The 25,584-nt window shown below is 43.0% G+C and overlaps 1 protein-coding gene across 1 annotated transcript in view; it reads left to right on the forward strand.

Moving 5' to 3' along the window:
• Window positions 1–977: 977 nt before the first annotated feature.
• AQP1 (aquaporin 1 (Colton blood group)) overlaps window positions 978–25,584 on the forward strand; it is a 29,675-nt gene continuing 5,068 nt past the window's right edge. The window contains exons 1-2 of the mRNA XM_006120584.4: window positions 978–1,585; window positions 25,092–25,256. Of these exons, the coding sequence (XP_006120646.1) occupies window positions 1,196–1,585; window positions 25,092–25,256 (555 nt within the window). The 5' untranslated portion in view covers window positions 978–1,195. The remainder of the gene's footprint in view (window positions 1,586–25,091; window positions 25,257–25,584) is intronic.

Consider the following 25,584-nt stretch of genomic DNA (forward strand, 5'->3'; position numbering starts at 1 on the left):
TTCACTGCAGGATTTGGGCAAGTACTCCAGCGTTGTGCTTATTTACTGAGAATAGGGGTGTTAACAGGGGAAGACTTGAGAGACCCTAATAGTTGTTACAAGAACATAATAAAATGGGTGCATAGTATATAGGCTATTTGTAAATATATATGAATGGCACATGCACATAAATGACAAGTACAACACACACACACACATATTTTATTTGGGGCCAGATTCTAATCTCAATTACACCGGTAAAAACCAGAATAGCTCCACTGTCTGCAGTAGAATTATTTCTGATCATATAGTTATGCATTATAAATTCTACAATTTATAATATATATAAATATATACATAAATGTGTAATATCTGGGTTTCTATTATTCCTCTCCAGCTCACCTGATGAAGTGGATTTTGCCCATGAAAGCTCGTGATACTATATATATCTTTGTTAGTTTTTAGGGTGCCACAGGACTACTCGTTGTTTTTAAAGTTACAGACTAACGCAGCTATCCCTCTGAGACTTTCTGATCATAATTAGACATGTATAAAGCCTCCAAATTACTTCAGTGAAGTTCTTCCAGATTGACACCATAAAACCCCCTTGGGATCTGAAACAAACTATAGAGTCTTTATAGATTGACACCAGTGCCTGATTTAAAATGAAATACAGTGTGATCTTTACAGTCTCTAGAGAGCACTTTTAGCTGTCAGTTTTATTATTTATCCACTTTCGCAGCCTGCCTCTGCTGTAACTGAGAGCAATTAAAACACAATCCTGCACAGATACCTTTTGGTTGAGTCCAAAGAGAGAGAGAAATCCTGTAAAACCTTGAAGCCCAATCTGCATGCTCAATGACCACATAGAGGGTAACCAAATGATGGTAAAACTTCTGGGGCACCCCCTACACATTCTTTTATAAGGATTTTAAAAAGCCTCTTAAAAACAGCAGCAGAGATCGGAGTTTCTGAGGGGAGGGGAAAAGAGGAAAAAAAAAGTAGAGAAGAAAAAACTTTGGCACGCATGTACTGCCTTACATCAATCTATGTAGATGTTCTTTCCTCCTTTTGTGTAACACCCCTTTCCTCCTACAGACCACCCAAAGCCCTATAAATAATCCAAGCACTCTGTTTTTTCTTCAGCTTTCTCCTCAGACCTCAAAAGAAAAATATCAAGCAGGGGAAGGGAGGGTGTGTGAGAGAGAGAGAGAAGATGGCTAGTGAATTCAAAAAGAAAATGTTTTGGAGGGCAGTAGTGGCTGAGTTCTTAGCCATGAGCCTCTTTATTTTTATCAGCATCGGCTCAGCACTGGGCTTCAATTTTCCTGTAGTCGGCAACAAAACAGCAACAGCCACTCAAGACAATGTAAAAGTCTCTCTGGCTTTTGGGATCGCTATTGCCACCATGGCACAAAGTGTGGGTCACATCAGCGGTGCGCACCTGAACCCGGCGGTGACCCTGGGTCTTCTGCTGAGCTGTCAGATCAGCCTCTTTAAGGCTTTCATGTACATTGTTGCACAGTGCCTAGGGGCCGTGGTGGCCACGGCGATTCTTTCGGGAGTCACTTCGTCTCTTCCAAACAACTCCCTTGGACTCAATGCGGTAAGCAGATAAGCTTTTCTCTTTCACTTTCAAGAAGTGCAAAAAACTGTGTTTAAAAGAGGTTTAATCCAAAACCCACTGAAGTCAATGGACACCTTTGCCTTGACTTCAGTTGCCATAGGATCAACTGTTTAAGGCTTATACGGTCACTTGGTAGCACAGCTACTCCTATAATCCTAAGGATAGCTAAACCATCTTCTATAAACTCCAGTCATCTGAAGAAGTGGGCTGTGCCCACAAAAGCTGATGATACCATCTATATGTTTTGTTAGTCTATAAAGTGCTACCAGACCATGTGTTGTTTTTCTGTTTATCCTGTACAGACTAACTCGGTTAGTTAGCATCTTCTGTAAGACAGAGATCAAAGAATGGTCCTCTTTCCCCTGAATCAAGGTTGTATGTTTGTGATTACTGGAATCACATTATGTTTGTGTTTGCTTTTCTGTGTCAAGCATGAGATAATCAATGCTACCTAATGATTTTTAGATGCCCTAATGATTTTTAGATGCCCGATTCTCATTTAGAATGATTGGTAACTGGGTGTTCGAATTCCTTAGCAGACTTTGAAAATCTCAGGCTACGTGCCTGGTTCTGGTGATGGATGTACATTTGTATTGTGTTCAGGTTACTCTGGGAGGCTGTCAGATTAGGGGTTCAGATAAGGCCAGCTAGGATGCTGTGTAAGAACATTGGTACAAATCTAAGTAACCACAGAGAGAAAAAGAGGGAAAAGGGGTAGGGGCAGGAGAGATCGGTAGCAAATGAAACCCTGTGGTCAAAACTCTACAATGAAATGCTCTTGGTGCAGATTTGCTCTCTGATATAGAGTCATAGCTGCCACTTGTGTTTTTGTTTATTCATAAACAGACATATGGAAATGTCGAATTGTGAATTGCACTGTTCGTGAGGCGGGGAGGCAACTGTCTATGAAGGCACCCTGGATTCAACACTTTTACAACCAGATGTTTTTTTGGCTGTGTGACTGTGGACAGGCATTTCATTAAAGCTGCTCCGATCATTTAAATGCAGCTGTTCCTCCTTAAAAGGTTGGCATTTGGCCAGAGTGGCATCTAAATGGATACACATATCTTTAAGCATTTGTCTGGCTTAGAAGGAACCTATTTTCAGTTTCAGTCACATAACCACAAATACCTTGTTAGTGCTACCTATAAGAATATTAAAGCTGGGATTTCCCTTATGGCTAGTTACTCGATCTGGTTGTATAAAGTGCATTTATTTCACATCTTCTGGCTGTTCCCGCCCATATAAAAAAATTAAGCTGCAGTTTGTGACATTAATATTCAGCATCCAGTTTAATTGAGGGAGCATATTTGCAAGTGAAGAGTTTGATCAGAATGTGATTTTACTATAAGTAACTCCTTTAGAAGAAAGAGAAACAAACAAAAAAGTCAGGGAGTATGAAATGAACAAACAATGTAGTGTGGTTTAACATACTGTGGAGTCATAGGCAACTACAATTAATATTATGAAAAATATAGTGAACGTTGATATTTAATTCATTACTCCAGACTAAAATTGGGTGTCGTCAGTCTTCATGTTCTATTCCAATATAGGTTGCTTGTTTACCTTTCTGGAATCTGTGGATACAGGAATTTGATAATCCATCTATCCACTCAGCTTCTAAATTTGGATAATAATTATGGGTCTGACTCAAAGCCCAGGGGAAACAATGAGAGTCTTTCCATGGACTTCAGTGGGCTTTGGATCAGGATTTAAAAAATGGTATGTACTCATTCCCTGTGAAACCAGTGCCAGGGGGAACTAGACCATGCAGGAGTGAAACACATGGGACATGAAGTAACCAAAGAAGGCTCCTGCAAACACCTAGCTGCCAGCTGCCATTAAATGCGGGTGGTCTGTTTCCCAGAGTTTTAGCATTTGGATTTCCTCATCTGCACACTGGGCAGCCATAAAACTCTTGCACATTGGTTCACCCTAAAATTCAGAGCCCTGAATCTGGACTTCTGTAGAGTGGGTACGTGACACTAGTCAAAACCCCTCTTGTTTCTTTGACTACCTCCAAGTTACAAGGATTATATACACTGGGTGCAGGCAAGGGGTCTATGGACCTTGAAGAGAAGGTGTCAGGGAGGCGGGGGGAAATTCAGAAGATGGTGCTGAAATGACAAGAAGGCAGGGAAGAAAATCATACAGGGCTAATAAAGCAAATACGGGCTGTCTGGGAAAGCAACCATCCCTTTAGAAAAAGTGTGTCCTCCACTTGGGCATGTGGCCTCAGCTTTTAAACAGACCACAAAATCAGGAACTACTGTATTTTCCGGCGTATAAGATGACTGGGCGTATAAGACGACCCCCTAATTTTCCAGTTAAAACATAGGTTTTGGCCTATACTCGCCGTATAAGACTACCCCCCCTTCCGAGGCAACACCATTTAATAACATCAGATTTGATTTATCGTACTTGCACGCCCGGGGGCGGCCCCCCCCATAGCCATGCGCCCGAGGCCGGTGCCCCCTCCGAGGGCTGCACGCCCGGGGCCGGTGCCCCCACCCGCAAGTGCCACGCGCCCGGGGCCGGCGCTCCCCCCGCCAAGCGCCACGCGCCCAGGGCCGGCGCTCCCCGTGCCAAGCGCCGACGCTCCCCCCGCCAAACGCTGTGCGCCCGGGGCCGGCGCTCCCCCCGCCAAGCGCAGCGCGCCCGGGGCTGGCGCTCCCCCCGCCGGTGCTCACCGTGCGCCATGTGCCCAGGGCCAGCCCCGAGCACCGTGTTGGGGACCAGTATCAGCACAGGTACGTTCTATACCCGGCGTATAAGACGACCCCCGATTTTTGGGGGATGTTTTTTAGTGTAAAAAGTCGTCTTCTACGCCGGAAAATACGGTATATATTTTTCCTACATAAGCCAATATTTTACTCCTATAGCTCTCCCAGCCAGCCAAATCTAATTACATATGTAAAGTACCCAGGTGGAATCAATGGTAGTTTTGCCATTGGCTTCCTTGGGAGTCGCTTTTATCCCAAGAGCCTTAAAAATTCCATCTGGCCAGCAGGAAGGAAGTCTTTTGAAACTTTACAGGAACTCAGTGGAATTCAATGGAATTTGTGCTTTTAGGGGAAACAATGATATTTCATGTCTCTAGACTCGTATATGACCATGTCCCCCAGGACATTGGTCAACACCCTCATTCTGCAGTTAGTGGACTTCCGTAAGATGATGCCCGAGTATCATCCCAAACATGGGTATCAGTGGTCTTCATTGTCAAATGCTCAGAAAAAAAATGATTTTTTCATTCGGTGCTAAATGTTTTGGCCAGAGTTTCAGTGGAGGCATCTCCCTGGAGATGGGGGAGAGCAGCAGCTGTTGTTTTCCCTGTGAAAGAAATAGAAAGGAAAAAGGGTTTATTCACTTCCCACTGGCAAGCCCAGATTGGCTGGGCAGCGAAATTCTGTGCAGGGAAAAAGAACACAGCAGCTGCCCTGACCAGAAGGTTTTCAGAACCGGTCACATGGGAAAAACATACCTCAAACCTCAGAGTAATAATAGGAAACAGTATACATCTGCTTCTGTACAGTCCTGTCCCCTTTAACTGCAGTACAATAGGGAAGGGACAGAACTTATAATATACCCAGCTTTCAGAGGGAAAGAAAGAGCACATGAATGTGACTGTGTAGAAACAAGAGACGGGACTTTTAGGGCTGCAGTTTCAGGAGGAGTCGTTTTTGTTGTAACCTCATCACATTATATTAGGGTCAAATTTTCATTTTTTATGAGCCTCCTCTAAAAAAAGCACAGATGTAACACCAACAGGTGGAATTGAACCTGGGATCACTGGAGCTCAGTGTCTGAGCCTCTAATGTAGAAACTAAAAGCCAACTGGCTATTAGATAAGGTTGTAGAGCAGACTTATTCTTCTCTCTCTAAGGGCATGTCTGCACTACAGCGCTATTTTGAAATAGGAAGGGTAGCATCCACACAGCAAGCCCGTTATTTCAAAATTATTTCAAAATAACAGGCTTCTTATGCCAGAATAATAAATCCTCATTTCACAAGGAATAACACCTATTTCAAAATTGCTATTTCGAAATAGCAGTAGTGTAGATGCTCCCCTGCTGCTATTTGAAAATAGCTCCTCCCCAGGGCCATTGGAAGTAACTACTTCCCAGTGCTTCCTGGGACTCTAGATCAAAATAGAGCATCCACATTAGGGGAGCCTGCCTCCGACTAATTTTGTAGCTTCCCTATAGTGTGGACGTGTTATTTCAAAATAGTTATTTTGGGAGTTTTTATTCCAAAATATCTTATTCTGAAATAAACGTACAGTGTAGACATACCCCAAGTGGGTAACAACTGTAACAAAATATCCCAAGAGCAATACAAGGGTACAGAGAAAGTGAGTGGAGAGTGCAGGGGAAAGTATTGACCTTCTTTGAAAAGCCTTACTTTTAGCCCTGGTCTACATTAGGGAGTTATTTCAAAATAGCCACCCCTTATTTCAAAATAATAAGCATCCACACTACCAAGCCGCTTATTTTGAAATAACAGGCTGGTTATTTTGAAATCTGTACTCCTCCTTAGTCAACCTGTGGAACTCCTTGACAGAGGAGGCTATGAAGGCTAGAACTATAACAGAATTTAAAGAGAAGCTAGATAAATTCGTGGAGGTTAGGTCCATAAAAGGCTATTAGCCAGGGGGTAGGAATGGTGTCCCTGGCCTCTGTTTGTCAGAGGCTGGAGAAGGATGGCAGGAGAAAAATCGCTTGATCATTGTCTTCGGTCCACCCTCTCCAGGCACCTGGCCCTGGCCACTGTCAGCAAACAGGCTACTGGGCTAAATGGACCTTTGGTCTGACCCAATATGGCCATTCTTATGTTCTTATGTTCTTTCCTCAGGGAATAAACTTATTTCGAAATAGTTATTTCAGGAGTTATTTTGAAAAAAGTTATTTTGAAATAATTTCCTTGTGTAGACATGCCCTTAGGGACTGCATGGTGTTAAAGGGAACCAACATCATAACCACATTAAAAAGACCTGATACAAAAGCCACTGACCTCAAGGGAAATACATGTATTTCATTTTTCAGGAATTCACCCAGACACTAATGCTGAGAGACAGTAAGGGTACATCTAAACTACATGCCTCCGTCGACGGAGGCATGTAGATTAGCCAGATCGGCAGAGGGAAATGAAGCCGTGATTAAAATAATCGCGGCTTCATTTAAATTTAAATGGCTGCCCCGCTCTGCCGATCAGCTGTTTGTCGGCAGATCGGGGCAGTCTGGATGCGACGCGCCGACAAAGAAGCCTTTCTTGATCGGCACAGGTAAACCTGGTTTCACGAGGCATACCTGTGCCGATCAAGAAAGGCTTCTTTGTCGGCGCGTCGCATCCAGACTGCCCCGATCTGCCGACAAACAGCTGATCGGCAGAGCGGGGCAGCCATTTAAATTTAAATGAAGCCGCGATTATTTTAATCGCGGCTTCATTTCCCTCTGCCGATCTGGCTAATCTACATGCCTCCGTCGACGGAGGCATGTAGTTTAGACACACCCTAAGAGAAAAGGTGTGTGTGCAATTCTAAATATCAGGCCCACCCGTGTCAGTCCTTAACCAGGACACAGTGCTAACACAGGAAATGTAACAGCTTGCAATTGGAAGGAGGCTTCTTTTCCCATCATATTGCTTCTTTTTTTATTGGATAATTTCTGATTTTTACTCCGTAGTAGTTTCCACATAGTAAAACTGTAAGAGTTGAGTCAATGGCTTGGCCTTCGAATGTACCTGACTATGCTGTTTGAAGCAGATGTGTAGATTGTTAACATGTAATTTAGTTCCACTAAACAGATATTCATGGCCAATAACGTGCTTGAGTTAATGGAAAGCAGGCAAGAGGCAACTGATATGTGGTAAGATGACTGCTGAAGCAAAGATATTTTCTGCCTAGCAGTGATTATCTCAACACTTCTATCAGATTGTAGTAAAATATGTTAAACCCATTTTAGGCCCATTTCCCCTATTGCTGAAATTATAAGATTGTGCACTGCTTCGAGAATTCATAATTTACTCCCCTTTATGTGGCTCTATATACTTAGCACAGCTTCTGAAAACACCACTGTGAAGCTTAGCAAGCAAGCTCCTTGCTTGTTCTGAAAGACCTTTCATCAAGTTTGGAAAACTAGAGATAATTCTGCCTTAAAGTAAATGGGGGAAAAAAAGAATTTAAAGCAAGGAAAACAAACATGAGTACTAGAGGAGATGAATCTAGTGGAGGAGAAAAAACAAGAACAATAAGTACAGTAAGTACAATGGTTTAAGGGAGCATGCAGTAGACTGACACAAATTGACTATATAAAGGCAATTTCTTTCCAAAGCCAGAACAGAATTGGATTCAATGTATTTGGAGATATTGTGGAGCAGTACCTTAAAAAATCACATTAATAAAGATGTTCTTTTGTGTGGACTTCATTGCTTGGTGATCCTGGAATGAGCTTTGGACTTTTTCCTCTAATGGGTAGTCCCTCTGCCACACCCCTAGACAAGTAAGCCATGCTCCACAGAAGAATCTGCAATAGCAGAAGCACAAATGTACAAAGTAGGATGCAAAAATGCTCGATATTGTCTGGTTAACTAGGCTTAGAAATGAATACAAAACCTGCCCAAAAAAGGAAGGCGGGTGCTTCACCACAACATTAGCTCTTCACCACAGCAAGATCTGTGTTTGACAGTAACCACTGTTTTCATACCCTCCCCAGGACTTTGGCATTACAGAACAAATCTATCCACACATGCTCGGTGCAAGTAACTCTCAGATGGGAATAAATGGTGGTGTCTTGATGCTACACTGATTTGCCGAGGCTGACAGTTGTTTTGACTTTTTCTAAACAAATTGTTCCAGTTTTTCAATGTCAAATGACTTTTTGGGTTGAATTTTACTTCACTTGTCTTTTTTGAAGAGTTTTAAAAAATACACTTCCTTGAAAATGAAATGAAATGGTTTGATTTGCACCAAACTTTAGTTGCATTTTTCTTCATCAAAAATATTTATTTTTGGTGGACCAGAAACAATTTTTGGGGGGGTTCTATCACCAAACCCCCCCAAAACAAAACCCCAATCTAATAGCATTCACACAGCTCTAACCATAGATTTGAGAAAGCCTCAGAAAGATCAGAGCTATGCTATAACCAATGTGCCAAGAGTGGCTTCTGTGTATAGTAGAAAGATTCATATGTTTTGCTGTGGTGATTCAGTTTTTCCTGTTTCCCTCTTTCATTATAACCGCACCCTCAGACTGTGATCTCATCCAATCTGAAAAGAAATAAAATCAGACTGGGTCAAAAATTGGGTTGGTGGGACTAACAAAAAAACCCCCAGTGTTTTTGAAAGTTGATGAATATGATTAAATAGGCAACACTTTTTCTGCTGAGCTAGCATCATATTATGGAATATTGGACTCCTAGACATGCCAATGGGAGAAATAACACATTCGTCTAAGGTCTTGACTTCTTACAGGTATTATAGAGGGCATAACACTGTTTATAAGACAAAGACTTTAGTCTTTTGGCCCTGGTCAAATTTCAAGATAAGTCATTACATTCTGCCTATTAAATTCCCCCAGTGGTTTCACACAGTGTTCTTTTCCTCTTGCTGGCCTAGCCTGCTGTGTTGTTATATTATATTAATAGTTATATTAATTTAATATAACTATTAAACATACACTGTAGTTTCTGTATTGCGCTCCAGAGGTAGCTGTGTTTCAGTGAAGGACAAAATGATCCTTACATTCAATATATCATTTGTAGAGCTCTTTGAGATTTACAGGGGGATGAAGAGAACTATGGACTCATCCTTCGCATTCAGGCATAAGGGATCGGCCGACAAAAGCTTTCTTTGTTGCCCAATCCCCATCTTGACAGCCCCTTTTTGCTGACAAACTGCTGACTCGGCAAAACGCAGCAGCCCTTTTTATTCAAATGAAGCATGGGAGATTTAAATCCCCGCTTCATTTGCAATGTCGGTATGTCTAATTTACATCCCTCTGGCTACAGAGGGATGTAGTCTAGACATACCCTCAGTCTTTTAATTGACCTTTATACTAGAATAGTAGCTAAAAGCATTCCATCCAAGAGGTGGGGGTGACTTTAAGATAGAGAACAAGAACAATTATTTGTTTGAAAACTATACTGTTGCTATGTTAGTAATTTGTTTCCATAGTGAGAAAAGAGCCATATTTTGAATGAGACATACAACCGGGGTAAATGTTATAGTTAATTTAGGAAGAACACAAAAATGAGCCATTATTTCCTGGCTATGTTACTTTTTTTGGAGTCCAGTTGTAGCTCCACTTGGAGAAGTTATTTTTTTCTTCCCCACCTAAAAATTATTGATGAGTGTTTCTGAATCAACAGAACTGCTCCCTCCTGACACAAAAGTCATGTACTCTCTGTGATGGGCAAGTCATAGAATCACAGAATCACAGAATACTAGAACTGGAAGGGCTCTGTAATATAACAACACAGATCATGGGAGAATAATTTTTGTTGGTCTTCTCTGGACCTTCTCCAATTTTTCCACATCTTTCCTGTAATGTGGTGCCCAGAACTGGACACAATACTCCAGCTGAGGCCTAATCAATGCAGAATAGAGGGGAAGAAAGATTTCTTGTGTCTTGCTCACAACACTCCTGTTAACACATCCCAGAATCATGTTTCCTTTTTCTGACACAGGGTCACACTATTGACTCATATTTTTCTTGTGGTCCCCTGTAATCCCTAGATCCCTTTATGCAGTACTCCTTCCTAGACAGTCACTTCCCATTCTGTATGTGGAGCACTTTGCATTTGTCCTTATTGAACTTCATCCTATTTACCTCAGACCATTTCTCCAGTCACACTCAGTATATGTATTTTGAAACCCCTTTTGGTAAAAGACACTACACTTATAATTTTTTGGAGTGATGTTATAGCTGTGTTGGTCCCAGATGTTAGAGAAACATAGTGGGTGAGGGAATATCTTTATTGGGACTAACTTCTGTTGGTGAAAGAGGCAAGATGTAGAGATTACAGAGAGCTCTTTTTCAAGTGTGGAAAAGATGTGCGGAGTGTCACAACTAAATACAAGATGGAACAGAATATATTCTAGCATCTGAATTTCTTTCCCAGATCTGCAGAAGAGCTCCGAGTTAGATTGAAAGCTTGCCTCTTTCACTGACAGAAGTTGGTTCAATAAAAGTTGTTACCTCACCTAGCTTTTCTCTCTACCTTACTTATGAAATAGTCTTATCACTACATCTATACTGCACATTTAAGAACATAAGAACGGCCATACTGGGTCAGACTAAAGGTCCATCTAGCCCAGTATCCTGTCTGCCGACAGTGGCCAATGCCAGATGCCCCAGAGGGAGGGAACACCACAGGCAAGCCTCACGTGATCCCTCTCCTGTCACCCATTTCCTGATAAACAGAGGCTAGGAACACCATTCCTACCCATCCTGGCTAATAGCCATTGATGGACCTAACCTTCATAAATCTAACTCTTTTTTGAACCCTTTTTTGAATCCACTTATTTCAGAATAAGCTATTCTGAAAAAAATACTCTGAAATACCTTATTTTGAAATAGCACATCTACACTACAGGGAAGCCTCAAAATTAGTCTGAGGCAGGCTCTCCTAATGTGGATGTGCTACCTCAATTAGAGTCCAGAAAACTCTAGGGAGTAATTAGTTTGAATGGCCCTGGGGAGGAGCTATTTAGAAATAGCAGCAGTGGAGCGGAGTTTTTTCAGGCTATTAAGAGGAAATATATAATCTTTTTAAGCCCTTGAAGAAGTCACTGCAAGTTAAGAGTGAGTAGAATTGTCTAGCACATAGTTGATGATTATTTGCCCTCAGTGAAAAACCAGGACTTTCTCCTCTTGACCCCAATCTCCATCATTAACATTTTGGTGGAATTTGTTTTCTGTTCTAGTTTTTTATTCTAAAGTTGAGATGGGTCCGATAGGATTCGTAAGGAAAATGTCTCTGCCACTACCCTTCCCATTTTGTCAATAAGGAATTAATGTCCCTTTCTAGAATTCTTGGTTTGGCATCTTTCACTAGGCATGAAAAGTGGCTGTCGGTATCGATCCTGAGTGAATCAGAGTTGTAGAAGAACAAAACTATGGCAATCTCTCTTCCCAGCCTTACCCTCCCCTGAAGCACTGAATTAGTTCACAAATTTTAAAGAAGGAAAAAACAGCTCTAGAAAATTTCCTGTTCTCATCTAGAAGCTTCCTGATTTTTTTTCACAGTGATTCATAATGAATGAGTGTTTGCATTCCCACTTTCTAGCATAACTGGAAACACTAGATAACAATAGGCCATACCGAGAGGCTGATAAAAAGCTGAAAAAAAATCCAAAATGTAAAAGTGATCTTCACTAGCCATTTTAGGAATCTGTCATGCCAGAATTTTTTTTTTTAAAAAGTCATGGTACGAATTTCATTTTTGATCAAGGACATTTATTTTAAAAATTCAAAATTGACTCTTTGTTTCTTTGTGCTGCCCTATTGGACTATCTCTACCTGTTTCTCTTGCTTTCCATCTTGATTATAAGCTCCCTGGGATTGGTTTCATAATTGAGGTTCTGTGTTTGTACAGCCCCTAGCACAATAGGATCTGGGTCTGTGACAAGCACACCAAGGTGCTGCCACCACACGAACAGGAATAATAATATGACAGCAAGAGCAACAAGAACTCAGAAGATCCCCTCTGGGTTTACACAAGTGGGAATGGGAGCAAAACTTTAGTACCAGGTCTTTTAAAAAGAAAATCCTAATAAAAAATAAATCATCACATTGAAATTCAGAACTGAGCTGATGGTAAGTGGGTGGCATTCACTGAAGACAATCAAATGTGAGTTGAGGACAACCTATGATTCCATTAAATCAAATACATAGAGCCTGTCCTCTATCTCCAACAGGAAAACGAATAGACAAGTCAGTACAGTGAGTGGGAGGGGAAAAACTCAACAAAGTTATTCTTCCTGAAAGAGGTGATGGTCTCTGCTCTACCACTTGGGTTGGGGGATGTGGCCTAGAAATCCTACCAGGAAAATAATGTATGCCTGCAGGAATCACTGGTTTACACCTCAGACACCCAGCCTCCTGGATTCCCCCAACTAGCAACACAGCTACCTTATTACTGCTGCTGCTCATCTTCCCTCCCATGCTCCCTTCCTGATCCCTTTCTGATTAATCTAAAGATAATATACAGGGATGAGGGCCAAATGAGAACCTGAATAGAATAGCCAGGGATGGCATGGAGGTAATGGAGAAAGCATTTGGTCCTTAGCCCTTTTGTCTGGTGTCACTTCTCTCTTGATGATCAATCAGAGAGAGCAGGAGTTACTGCCTTCACTCCAGAGGCCTAGTCTGAATGTTGATGGACACTTTTTACCTTCAGAAAGTGCAGTTTAAATGTATAAACTACTTCAGGCTTGAAAAGTCTCTGAAGAACCCCTTAATTCTGTGAAAGTTTTCACCGTTTCATTGGAGTTTGGGTTTAGAAATGTAAAACTGCTGGTACGTCAAGGCAATCCTCAAGTAACCACACTGTGGTGTTTGTACAAAGCTAGATCATTATTCTAGGGTCAACATACAGGAGGAGATCGTCACAGGCACAAAGAGTACGTTGAGTCCCAATTCTCATTTCAAGTCAATCTCTCCCATGGTTGCCTATGAAAGAGGTAACAAATAATGTATCTGTATGATTAAGTGCTCCAAACGTGTTTCTAAAAAGGATTTGTTTACTCAGGTTTAATTCAGTTAAAAAAAAAGACAACCCTCCTCATTTATTTCCAAATACAAAATCAAAAATCATTTCACAAGGAAACTTTCCCACAGGGACTATACAAAGGTTAAATGTAAATGAGATGCTTTGCCTCCATCTGGTGATGCTTAATGAAAGACCTGTGGATACATTGACATTTACTGTCTGTCACTGGCCACATACATTAGATTTATATACGTTGGTTAATATAAACATAGCCATCATTCTTTTCTTTATAGCATGTCTGGCCCTGTAACACAAAAGGAGTGGCTAGTTTCTCACCATAGCGTGGAGAGGGTGATTGGGTTTTATTAGCTGAAGTTGTCTATTAGCCAAAGAATGGAAGATGGCTGTTTTGCTTAGAGAACCACCTAGGCTAGTGTCTAGAATTCTTTCATCTGTATTTAGTGGGAGAGAGGGTCTGGCAGAGGACAGAAAGTTATGCCCTCAAATTCTTCTCCAGGTTCCATCACTGAATGACACCCTGATCCCAAGCCAAATGAAGTCTCTGCAAAGGCTTTGATTGACTTTAGTGGTCTTTGGTGCATATTCCAGTTGTGTGGAGTTAGACAAAAAACCCACTTAAACCCATCTGGGTGCACCTAGACTGGCAAGATGTTGCGTAAAAGCAGCTACTTTTGCGCAAAAACTTGCCAGCTGACTATACTGGCCGCTTGAATTTGCGCAAGAGCACTGACTTTGTAATGTACAAAATCAGTGCTTCTTGCACAAATACTTTGATGCTCCCGCTCAGGAAAAAGCCCTCTTGCACAAGTGTTCTTGAGCAAGAGGGCCAGTGTAGACAGGGAAGGATTTTTTTGTGTAAGAAAGTCCCAATGGCGAAAATGGCTGCTGGAGCTTTCTTGTGCAAAATCGCATCTAGACTGGCCACGGATGCTTTTGCACAAAAGCACTTTTTGCACAAAAGCATCCATGCCAATCTAGATGCTCTTTTGCGGAAATACTTTTAATTGAAAAACTTTTCCGTTAAAAGTATTTCCGCAAAATCACACCAGTCTAGACACAGCCATCTATGTCTCACTTTACCCATAGATTTGTAACAACGTGCACTAGATAAACCAAATCCAGCCATGTAATGGGTGTCTCCCAGGGATGCTGTAAATGAATTTGTGCTTGTCAAGTGGTTTGAGCTCTTTCCCAGAAGTGCATAGAGAAGCCAATTATTAACATAATTATCCAACTGCTTGGGATTTAATATCATTAAATACTCAACTCATGGTGACTCACCACTTTTTCTGTTTAAAATCTCAGAGGGGAGCCGTGCAAGTCTGTAATTTAAAAAAAAACAACCCAGCAAGTAGTTCTGTAGCACTGTAGAGACTAACAATATCTATATCTATACAGTATCATGAGCTTTTGTGAGCAAAATCCACTTTCTCAGATTGAAAACTCATGATACTATATATATATATATATTTTGTCTCATCTGAGGAAGTGGGTTTTGCCCATGAAAGCTCATGATACTATCTCTGTCTATCTATAGATATATAATGTTTGTCTCTAAAGTGCTACAGGACTACTCATTTTTTTCACTTTTTCTGTTGTTTATCAAACAAAGCTAAATGTGAATTGTTATGTAAAGGACAACTTTATAATATGAATAACTTTTTAACAACTTACCGTGTTTGATTTATAAAGCATTTAAGCACATTCAATTTTATGCATGCAAGTCATCCCACTGATTTCAATGGGCCTGAAGTTGTGCACATACATAGGTGTTTTGCTGGATTGTGGCACTAATGCACTTCAATCCCGACTCAGCAAAGCACTAGGCAACAAAGCACGTCCTTAACTTCAGTCATGTGAGCAGCCCCATTGAATTCAGAGCTGTGATTCCGCAGTATCCCAGAGTCTTAAAAATAAGTCTCACACAGAGGGATTGATTAATCCACAACCCATGCCCTAAACTGCCAACACTACTGGGATAAAACGCTGTCATAGTTTCACAGTGCATAGAAACCCTAAGTACAGTCTAAGACAGGGAGTAGTGCTGCTGATATCCAATTGGAACAGCAACATGAATTGTTGTAGTTGGGACATAGTTACCTGAGTTAGTGGAGAAAACAGATGTGCCACTCTGAGGAAAATTATCCTCTATCAGCAAAATAACTGAGGGGCTTTGGAGAAGAGCAACAGAAATGGTTGTGCAGGGGAACAGTAGTGATTGATTTATAGAGCTTCACGTAGTTTATACGTAGTTCACGTAGTTGGTTGGCTAAATAATGACTAACAACGCTAACAGTGTATTGATATTTGAAGGGCATGAATAAAAAGGAGGGAGATGAATCACCACCACCAAAAGGTGGTGGCACAAAGGGTTATCAGTAGAAAGAACTGGATAAGATTATGGAGGGATGTGTCTAGTCTCCATAGTAAAGGACACTCACAGAGAGTTAATGTCTGTGAAATAGTCTCCTGAGAGAAGTAGAGAGAGCTCTATGTCACTTGGAATATTTCAAACTGGGCTGGAGAAAGCAGCAGAGAAGGTTCACTAGGGAACAGACCTACAGTGGGAGGGAGAGGAATGGGGTGAGCTAATGTGTATGGTGACAAACATGGGGATGTGTACTGCTAGTTACCAGAAGCTTCTTGAACTTAACTTACTAAAGAATGAATTCACTGTAGGGCAAAGAAACTATGAATTGTTATTATTTATGAATTTGCTGTAGTACTGCCGCAAAGGCACTAGGTTCTGGGCACACAGAACTTACAGTCTAAAACATATTAAAAGAAAGTTTGGGAGAATTATTAAGGATTTCAGCAAACCCAGCACAATAGAAGACTATAGTAACTCTCATAGTCCTATATAGTTATTTTGCAAGCTATATTTTATGTGGGGTACTTAAGGATTTAAGAATAAACATTCATTATGTGTAAGTGGAAGAAGGGATAAATAATTGTTAAGGATGGTCTAGGGGGTCTAGCAGTGAAGATGGGAGAATAGGAAAATAAGTCGTGGTACACAGGTTAGTCTCTTAAGACTACAGTGCTTTGGCCTAACTAAAGACTTTGGGCTTAAGATAGGAGTAAATAGAGAAAAATTAATTACCTGTGATACAAGGAAGGTCAGACTGTAACTTCTAAGATGCCTTCAAGCCTTAAACTCTATGGCTGTGTCTAGATTGGCAAGATTTTGCGCAAAAGCACTTGCTTTTGCGCAAAAGCTTGCCAGCTGTCTACACTGGCCACTTGAATTTGCTCAAAAACACTGACGATCTAATGTAAGATTGTCGGTGTTCTTGCGCAAATACTATGATGCTCCCGCTCGGGAAAAAGCCCTCTTGCGCAAATGCTTTTGTGCAAGGGGGCCAGTGTAGACAGGTAAAAACTGTTTTGCGCAAAAAAGCCCCGATGGAGAAAATGGTGATCGGGGCTTTCTTGCGCAAAAGTGTGTCTATATTGGCCATGGGTGCTTTTGCGCAAATTAATGCGTCTACACACAAAATGCAGTTCGAATTAGCATTTTGCTAATTCAAAATACTGCATCCACACTGATTGGACACAGAATCGGATTTAAGGCCAGCCAGAACCAGGTCAGGCTGGGCATCAGGTCAGGAGTATCTGTGTGTTGCTGCTGCCTGAGGCTATCTGATGCCTGTGCTTAAAGGGACAACCGCCCCACCCCTGAGGGCAGCCGGTTCTCAGGTGTCTCTGCTTGCTTGCTTGCCTTGATGAGGGACAGAAAAGCATTTGTGTCTCTACATGCTCTGGTTCACCGCACTCTGCAACACAGAGCCAGAGCTGCCCCTGGGCACGCTGGTGCTTCTCATGGACGTGTTGCTGCGAGCTTGGCTGCACTTTCTGCAGGCTGCCATCTGGGAGGTCCATCGGGGAGCTGTCAGTATCCAGGAGGCCCTGCGGGAGAGCTTCCACCCTGAGGAGCACTAAGAGCCTCCCTGGTGGGGGCTTGTGCCTCATTCCTCCCTCCTTCCACTTACCCCTCCCTAACCCCCCTTCCTTATGTAAAATAAAAACACATTTCTTGTAAAAAACAAACTCTCTTTATTGACCGAAACTGGGGTAGAAATGAGGTTGGGAGAGGGGAGGGGGAAACCTGGGAGAAGCGGGAAGCAAGGAAGCGGGAAGCAAGGGGAGGAAGCGGGAGGAGAAGCTCAGGGTTGTGGGTCTTGCCAGACCAACTTGATTTTCATGAAAACCTGCTCCTGGGTTCTCATGTGGCCTTTGGTAGCCAGGCTGGCAGCTTTCTGCCATAGACGGCTGCATTCCCCTGTCTAGTGCTGAGATCATGGACGTTGGGGGCATCCCCTCAAACCTGAGTTCGGTCCACCCTGATCTCTGCCCTGGACCAGGTAGGTGGTCACCTTCTCTGGGCCCTGGCAGGCTCCTGGGAGCGGGCAGACTGCTTCTGGGGTGCAGTGGAGGGCTGGCTGCCAGTGGCTTGCTGGCTCATGTTTTGGGGCAGTTTGCTTGTGTAGACACTATGGAAGTTAATTCGGAATAACTGCTGTTATTCCGAATTAACTTTGATGTGTAGACATACCCTATGAAACTATGCAACAGTTCCTTACAGAAATTATGGAAATCCCATTCCTTAAAAGCAGACAAGATAAGTCATGCTGTCAGAAAAATTCAAGTACTGCTTATGGGAAGATCTCACAGGTCTTTGCTATGTGTAATTTCTAGAACTGAATGACACTAAAAGTGATATTGTCAATGAAATTCTACCATCCATATTGCTTAATTTTCACTGTAGGACAGTGGTGGGCAAACTGCTGATCGAGGGTTCTGTGTGTCCCCCGTGAGACATTTTGTTTAGCATTGCCCATGTACAGGGTTGCCAGATTCCGCTGGAGGAATTACTAGTATTGCTAAAGTGACATGTACGTAAAGCAAGAACAAAACATTGCACTGACATGAAGGGCTGATTGCACACAACATTGACAGTGAGAGCCGTGTGCTCCCTCTGCATCCAATCAAATTGCTACTACAATTTATTTGTCACCCCCCACAAATTCTAGGTACACAAGCATAGTTAGCACAGCTACCCTATCCTGGGAGTCCATCTTGGTTACAACAATCTTGGGGCCCACTACAATGATGGAAGCCCACTCATGCAGCCCACTCCCAGACCTAGGTTGCCCATTACTGCTCTAAGAGAAAACACATAAATATGGCACAAAGAGAAGGCTTGGAAGATGAAGATAAGCCCCTCTGCAAGAGGTCATTTGCACATTTGAAAAAAATTGCATATTTTTAAGGAATAGGAGAAATTAACCAATCCCCTGTTATATAAAAGTGTATTGAACCCCATAAAATTCATTGCATAGCTGGAAGGGCACTGGATAATATGGGACATATTTCCACATGATAAAACAACCTTAGGTAACAAATGATCATTTCCTTTCTATTGTCTTGTCCATGTCATTGCAATCATGTTTTGACCTGATGTACTTTTGCTCCTAATGCAAGAAATATGAAGCCCCCAGAAAAGTACAGTCAGGTTTACCTTGGGAAAGTTTAATTTCCTGTTACCTGTTTCTGTTTTGAAGTCAGACTCCTAATAAATATCAGACCCCGATAGAACAGAACAAAAGAAAACATGCCATTAATTGCCCACATTCCTGCTCAAAGTGAAAGAGAAATGGATCAGGTAAATATGCCCATCAAGAGGAACAGCAAGAAGTCTGCTTCCGTAACTCCGTTTGGGGCCAATCAAAGAGCAAACATTTTGACACCTCTCATCACTATGAGCGAAGTGGCTGTCGTACATTTCCCACACATACATAGGGAGGGAATTCTGCTCGCTCCACTAGCAGTTCTAGTAATCATGGTTTGAACAATAAATGTGCATTGAACTTTGCAGGGCTGTTTAACCAACCCGTCGGATTACATCACCTGCTGGCCTTTACCAAGGCTTAATATGGGCTTTGTGAACTGAACGGTGGGGGAGGTAATCCCAAGTGTATATTAAAATAGATCTTCAAAAACAAACAGCTGTCTCTGGACATTATCTACATTAAGCTGGGAGTGCCCAGAGCTGCCTGTAGCTCTGCATGTGAATGCCAAGACGGATTTATTTAGAGTCCACCCTCTCCTACCCGGCCAGGGAGTAAATGAAGGGTTGTCAGTACTATAGAGATCATGATATAGATCAGAAAGGGAGAGGTGTGTTGTCCCTGAGCAACACATAATAATGCTCAAGAAACAAAGTTCAGGGCATTCAGCAAAGCCATTGTGTCAATGGGTAATGGTGAGGCTTATAGGGTCGAAGGTTTTGGTAGGAAGAGGTAAGTGTGTTGTGTCTGAACAACATTGCTCCTTCCCCTGGATATCACTCCCTAATGAAAACAAAAGGGCTGTAATGTGAGGCTACCACTTCCTCTGTATGACTTCAGTTTTAAAGAGCTAAAATTATTAACCGCTTACTGTATGTTTTTTGGGAGTGATGCTTGTCCCCAGAATGGTCAATTCATGCTCCTGGAATGGCACCAAGTGACCTTAACGCTGCCCTAACGTGGCAATGGAGGGCTCTCTGAATGTGGGGGAATCCTGCACCCCTGTCCCAGAGGAGCTGTGTTGGAGCCATCCCTGGGATATGGAAGGTGCCCCGTAGAGGACTGTTCTAGTCACTGTAAGTTAGAACAGGTCTGTGGCTGCTACAACTTGTGCCACAGGCCAGTTCAGGGCAGTGTGAGGTGAAAAGGGGGCTCAGAACATCCTTTGCCTCTCCCCACCTGCTCAGAAGATTGAGTTTATTCTTTTAACAATAGTGATAGAAATGTAGCCATGTTAGTCTGGTGTAGCTGAAACAAAAAACAGGACTATCCATCTTGTTAGTCTTTAAAGTGCTACACAGTCCTGTTTTTTGTTTCTTTTAACAAGTGCAGCATAGTGCTCAGAATGTCTATAGGCCCAGAATCCATCGAAGCCAAAGACATCCTGCCATGTACAGCATAAGCAATGGCACCACAAGCCCCCTGATGACTTATCCCAACTTTGAGGAGCTACCTGCCAGCAAAAGGGGCTCGCTGAATTTCCATCTTCTCCCAGTTCTTGGCCTCTCTGCTGAGACTGCCAGTCTGTATGTGGGACCGTGTGGGTGGTATTTATGATGTGGAACTGCCTTTGCTGAGTTCCAAGAAGTTCGACGTTCAGCTTAAGATGCCACAAGCTCTTCACATTGTTACCACCTCCTCAGACCCATCCAGCTCCCTTTCTTCCTAATTTTCTTTGTAGCATATTAGCTTAAAAGACCAAAGGAAACTTACCTGCCAAAAACTGTCAAGGGTCTGAGTAGAAACCACAAAAAGCCTTAGCTAAAGGGGACACATGGGCTGTTCTTCTCCTCACCACAGAGATTATCATATTTCAGAGCATAAGCTGACCACTACAAAGTCCAGGAAGGAATACTTCATAATAAAAGCATGTCATACGTGGGCTCTGATGCTGTAGAAATCCCATGCAGTCCAACCACAATATCAACACTCGGGTCAGGTGTGTGGTGGGTGACGCTGGCTGTGGGATAGCAGACATGCGTAATTGAATGTCACAACCCTATGTTCCTATGAAAACAATGATGTTTCTCATTGCATGCATCCTGATGGTTAAATCTGGGGTGACCCTTTTTCCTTATGCTGAATATCTGACACTTAGTAAAATTACTTTCTTTCAAGCAAGTTCAATGGCAATCAGAACTATGAGGTGCAAATGTTCAAATGAACATCAAGGTCGCTGTGCCCCTGTTAAAAGGAACGACTGTGTAGTTGGATTCTTTTCATTATCTGTAAGGCTTTCGGGTTCACATGGGGATAGGGCACACAGACATATGTTCCCATACAACATCTCCCTCATCAGCGTGTGTGTGTGTGTGTGTGTGTGTGTGTGTGTGTGTGTGTGTGATTGACTCAACTCTCCCTGTCTGCTGCTCTCTGCCCTCCATGCCCAATTGGGACCCCAGGGACAGACCTGACACCCACAGTACCTGGCGCCCTGACTTCCTGAGACAACATCAGGGGTGGCAATCAGGGTCACATGTCCCTCCCCCAGATTTCTGCCAGGCTTCAGAGCAGAATGTGGCCAGCAGCGGCCTTTTGGCACTGAGCAGGAGGGAAGGGATAGGAAGGGAGCTGTTCCTAGCAACAGGGAAAGAGGAAGATATGGCCTGTATCTTTGCAGAACACATCCCTTCCTTCCCATGCAGTATCGAATGGCAGCTAATATCCCCAGACTGCTTCAGGCAACCAACATAGCCTATCTCCTTAAGCCCTAAAGATTCACGGTGTCACAGGGCCCAGGGAACCTGACTGCAGGGGCTTCAGAGGGGTTTCATGGAGCCTGGACAGAGCGGTGTCTCAGCAGGGGAGGTTGCCTAGGAGACAGAGCAATTCCAGGATTCTGGGAGGTAGCAGGTGAAGAGGATGATAAATCCCTGTCCAGGGGACTTCTGTGGCATTTACAGGGTTGGGGAGGGAGGGGGAATCAGGCTGGAAATCACCTCCCTACCCCACTCCAGAGTTTAAATTAGGGGCAAAGAGTCTTTCCCAAGCCAGCACAGCAAGGGGCTTTGGCACAGGCAGGGCTTGGCTCCTCCTGGCCAGTCCTTTAGACCAGAAGATCTCGGGCTTTCCTGGGACCCCAGCCCAGCAAGAGGCAGTGTGGGAAGGAAGGGGCCTGCTGGCCAGACTGTTGGTGAGCTCAGTGCACCAGCCAGGGATTGGTTCTCTGCAGAGCATTGGGAGTGGGATGTACCCCACTGGGGGAGCAAGGCAGACTGGGGGGAAGTGAAGGGGAAAAGCAGAGGGGACAGAGAAAGGGAGCAAGTAAAGGGCTGATGGGTGGGCAGCAGAAGCGACATGTAACTTGGCTGCCACTGGTGCCTGCCTGTCATCATCAGCCATCTTAGCCCAGAGTGCACAGCCAATAGCAGCTGGAAACGGGATGGAGGGGGGTGGCCCTGCTGGCCCAGATCCAGCACACAAATGGGCTGCACCGATGGACCGGTAGGGGGAGTGCCTGGCCTTGTATGCTGCATTTTCGCCTTGCCACCAGCCTTGCACACCCACCCCTATCGCTGGTCCCTGGAGGTAAGCCCAAGAAGGGTGACTGCTGTCTCTGCTCCAAAGTAATAGAGATGTAGCCGTGTTAGTCTGGTCTTGCTGAAACAAAAGACAAGACTATACAGCACTTTAAAGATTAACAAGATGGTTTATTAGGTGATGAGTGCTAATAAACCATCTTGTTAGTCTTTAAAGTGCAGCATAGTCCTGTCTTTTGTGTCTGCTCTAAAGGTGCAATGTGGCTTTTAGGATGCAACCACCGATTGCTTCATGTTGTGGTGCCCACAGGGCCCGAGTTTGCCTTACCACAGCTTTGTCTATGACTGCAATGACTCATCAGGAAATGGCGGACAGATCTCCATTGCACCATATTTACTGACATCTGACCCGCAGAGCAGAGCAAAAACAGGGCAGACCAGCCAATGTTTGGTTCTGGTATGCAAAGCTTTGGGCACATGGCCCTGCACACCTTGCTATTCCAATGAAAATTTATGTCCCTCTCAGACCATATGTAACTGCATCTGACAAACACATGCTAAAGGAAAAGCCAAAAGGTTTCCTATGACATTTCCAGGTTTTCTTTGATTCCACAGAGCCCATCAATAAGTGTTGATTAACATGGAGAATGACCTCAACATCACTTTGAACACGGGCCCTCTTTTGTTCAGCGGAAGGGGGGGAAAGGAAGAATATTTTTTCCGCCTCCCACAGATAACGATTAAAGATGTTTTTCAAGGTGCCATTTATTTAAAAATATCTTTTGATGTGAAGGTCATATCTAGTTGTGGCTATGACATTAATGACTTCAGTGGTGTTACACCAGCAAAGAATTTGACCCCACAGCTGTATGTGGGGACCTATGTATCATTATACAGATTGTGTCACTTAAAGGTTTAGTATGGATGCTTGGGAAATGTAGGTTTTCATTTCTGAGCCATCAGTTCTTACCAATTTAAGATGAGTAGCTCCCAAATGATATTAATGTTCATATGGATGTTTGGTTGTCTCCATTCATTTCCCAGAGAACTGGTGTCCACATCATGCAATAACGTCATTGAAACGGACAATACTCAGCAGGTGTGAATAGCCTGCTATGAATACACAGATACTTCTAACTGTAGGGCTTTCAATCCAACTCTTTTCATGAGGAACATGTAAAACTGTGTTAATAAGCCTCAACTAGTGCAAACTGAGGTAATTCCATTGACTTTCATGGAGTTGTGTGCTGGTTTTTGCCAGCTGAGGCTCCTGCCTAGTCATTTTACTGTTTCTCTGGAGAAATGGAGAAAGCCCTATAGCCAAAGCAAAACTAGGAAAGTTTCCAGTGAGGAGTGAAAATCAAAGGATTTTGTTAAGCATCCAAAAGTCTGGGTACTTGTCTGAAGTTATCCAAATGTTTCTCTTAAGGAAATTAGGCTGGAAATCTCATGAGAACAGATTTTCAAATATGATTTCCTGTTCTTTCCTTGTTCCAGATGGGTCACAGTGTCATCATCATATGTTATTGTCATGTATGGCCTTGCACTTTTTAATCCAGATACTATGACAGATGGGATAACCTATGGATAATAGTGACATTGGATTTAATCTTCGCAAAGCGGGCTTGTTTCTCATTTACATTGGCCTGATTCCAATTTCAGTGTCATTTTACAGTGAGTTCAGTGGAGTTACTCCTGCGTTAAACCAGTGTAGCAGAGACCAGAAACAGGCCCATTTTAGCAAGCAATGAGCAGAACTAGGACAAAGATCCTACACGTATTCTGCATGACACATGTGTGTGCTAAGCACAAGTTTTCCCACAACTAATGAGCAACTTTCTTTTGTTTTTTCTTTAAACAAACCTACAAATTTTGCTGCTCAGTGATGTTCTAGCTATTGTGGGCCTGATCTGATACATGCCAACTTTGTGGGGGCTGTAACACCATTGATGTCAATAGTTGGTTCTGCTTATTGGCATGGAAACAAGATTGCTGTGTCTATGGCTGTCTTTGCTGGTCCATCCCTACAACTTGCTTCGCTTTAGATTAAGGATTCAGCAACAATTGTGTGGCAGTTTTGTCTTGCAAGAATTCTGTTCCTCCCCCCCCCCCCCCCCCCCAACAGAGATCAGGGGCCTCCACAAAGCCAGACATTTTACAAACTGGTAGAAATAGATAGCCCTTGTCCTACAGAATTAATTTAAGCAGATGAGATAAAAAGAGGGGAAAGAAAAGCAGAGAGAAATTATGGCACTTGCCAAATTTCCCACAGTAAATCAGTGTCAGAATAAAGAACAGAACTTAGGTCTGCTGCCTTCCAGACCTGTGCTGTTACCCAATAGACCTCACCGCTTCTCTTTCTTCCTATATTTCTTTCCATGGTATTTATTGAAGATTTGGTGCTGTCTGACAACAGAGCCACGTGTCATCTGTTTCTACAGTGTCTAACTTTGGGGAAAACAATTCAGTTCAATGAGTAGGATATGTATAACTTTAAACCTACAGAGCTTATAACAGGGGCATTTGAGTACAGCAGCTGGTATTTCAACTGTACATTTTCTCTTTTTGGTCAATTAAAAATAATATGAGGAATCCTGTTGCCTGACTGGCCTAGAGATTTTCACTGAGGAACTGTTTTTAACTTCACATTTGAAATGAATGTGGTTCAGAATGTCTGATGAAATTATTCTTCTTGTCTCCCTACAGCTTGCAGAGGGAATCAATTTAGGCCAAGGGCTGGGCATTGAAATCATCGCCACCTTCCAGCTGGTGCTGTGTGTCCTGGCCACCACAGACAGGAGAAGAAATGATATCTCGGGATCAGCACCCCTGGCTATTGGGCTCTCTGTTGCCTTAGGGCATCTTCTTGCTGTAAGTTTTCACTCTCATTGTAGATACTTTGCCCTTTCCCACGGAATGGTACTTGGAAGGATTTTCTAAGTGCGAGCTTACTCTGTTCATAACCAGAAAGCCAGAAATTCCAGCCTGCCTACCAAAATACCTTTGCTTGCCATCACCCTATCTTCCCTTAAACAGCCATTATCTTGCTGGTCCATCACCCTGCAATGCTCACAAGCCCTGCCAATTGAAAACTGAATGGCTGATCTTTGCACCCACTGTGGCAAAGGCCCTTCTTACCCGTGCCAGATTCAGCCCTTCTCCCTTTGGCGAGAAGGGCTTCAGGCAAAGGACCCCCTGT

This window comes from Pelodiscus sinensis, chromosome 2 (genome assembly GCF_049634645.1).
Source record: "Pelodiscus sinensis isolate JC-2024 chromosome 2, ASM4963464v1, whole genome shotgun sequence".
In the NCBI taxonomy this organism is placed as follows: domain Eukaryota; kingdom Metazoa; phylum Chordata; order Testudines; family Trionychidae; genus Pelodiscus; species Pelodiscus sinensis.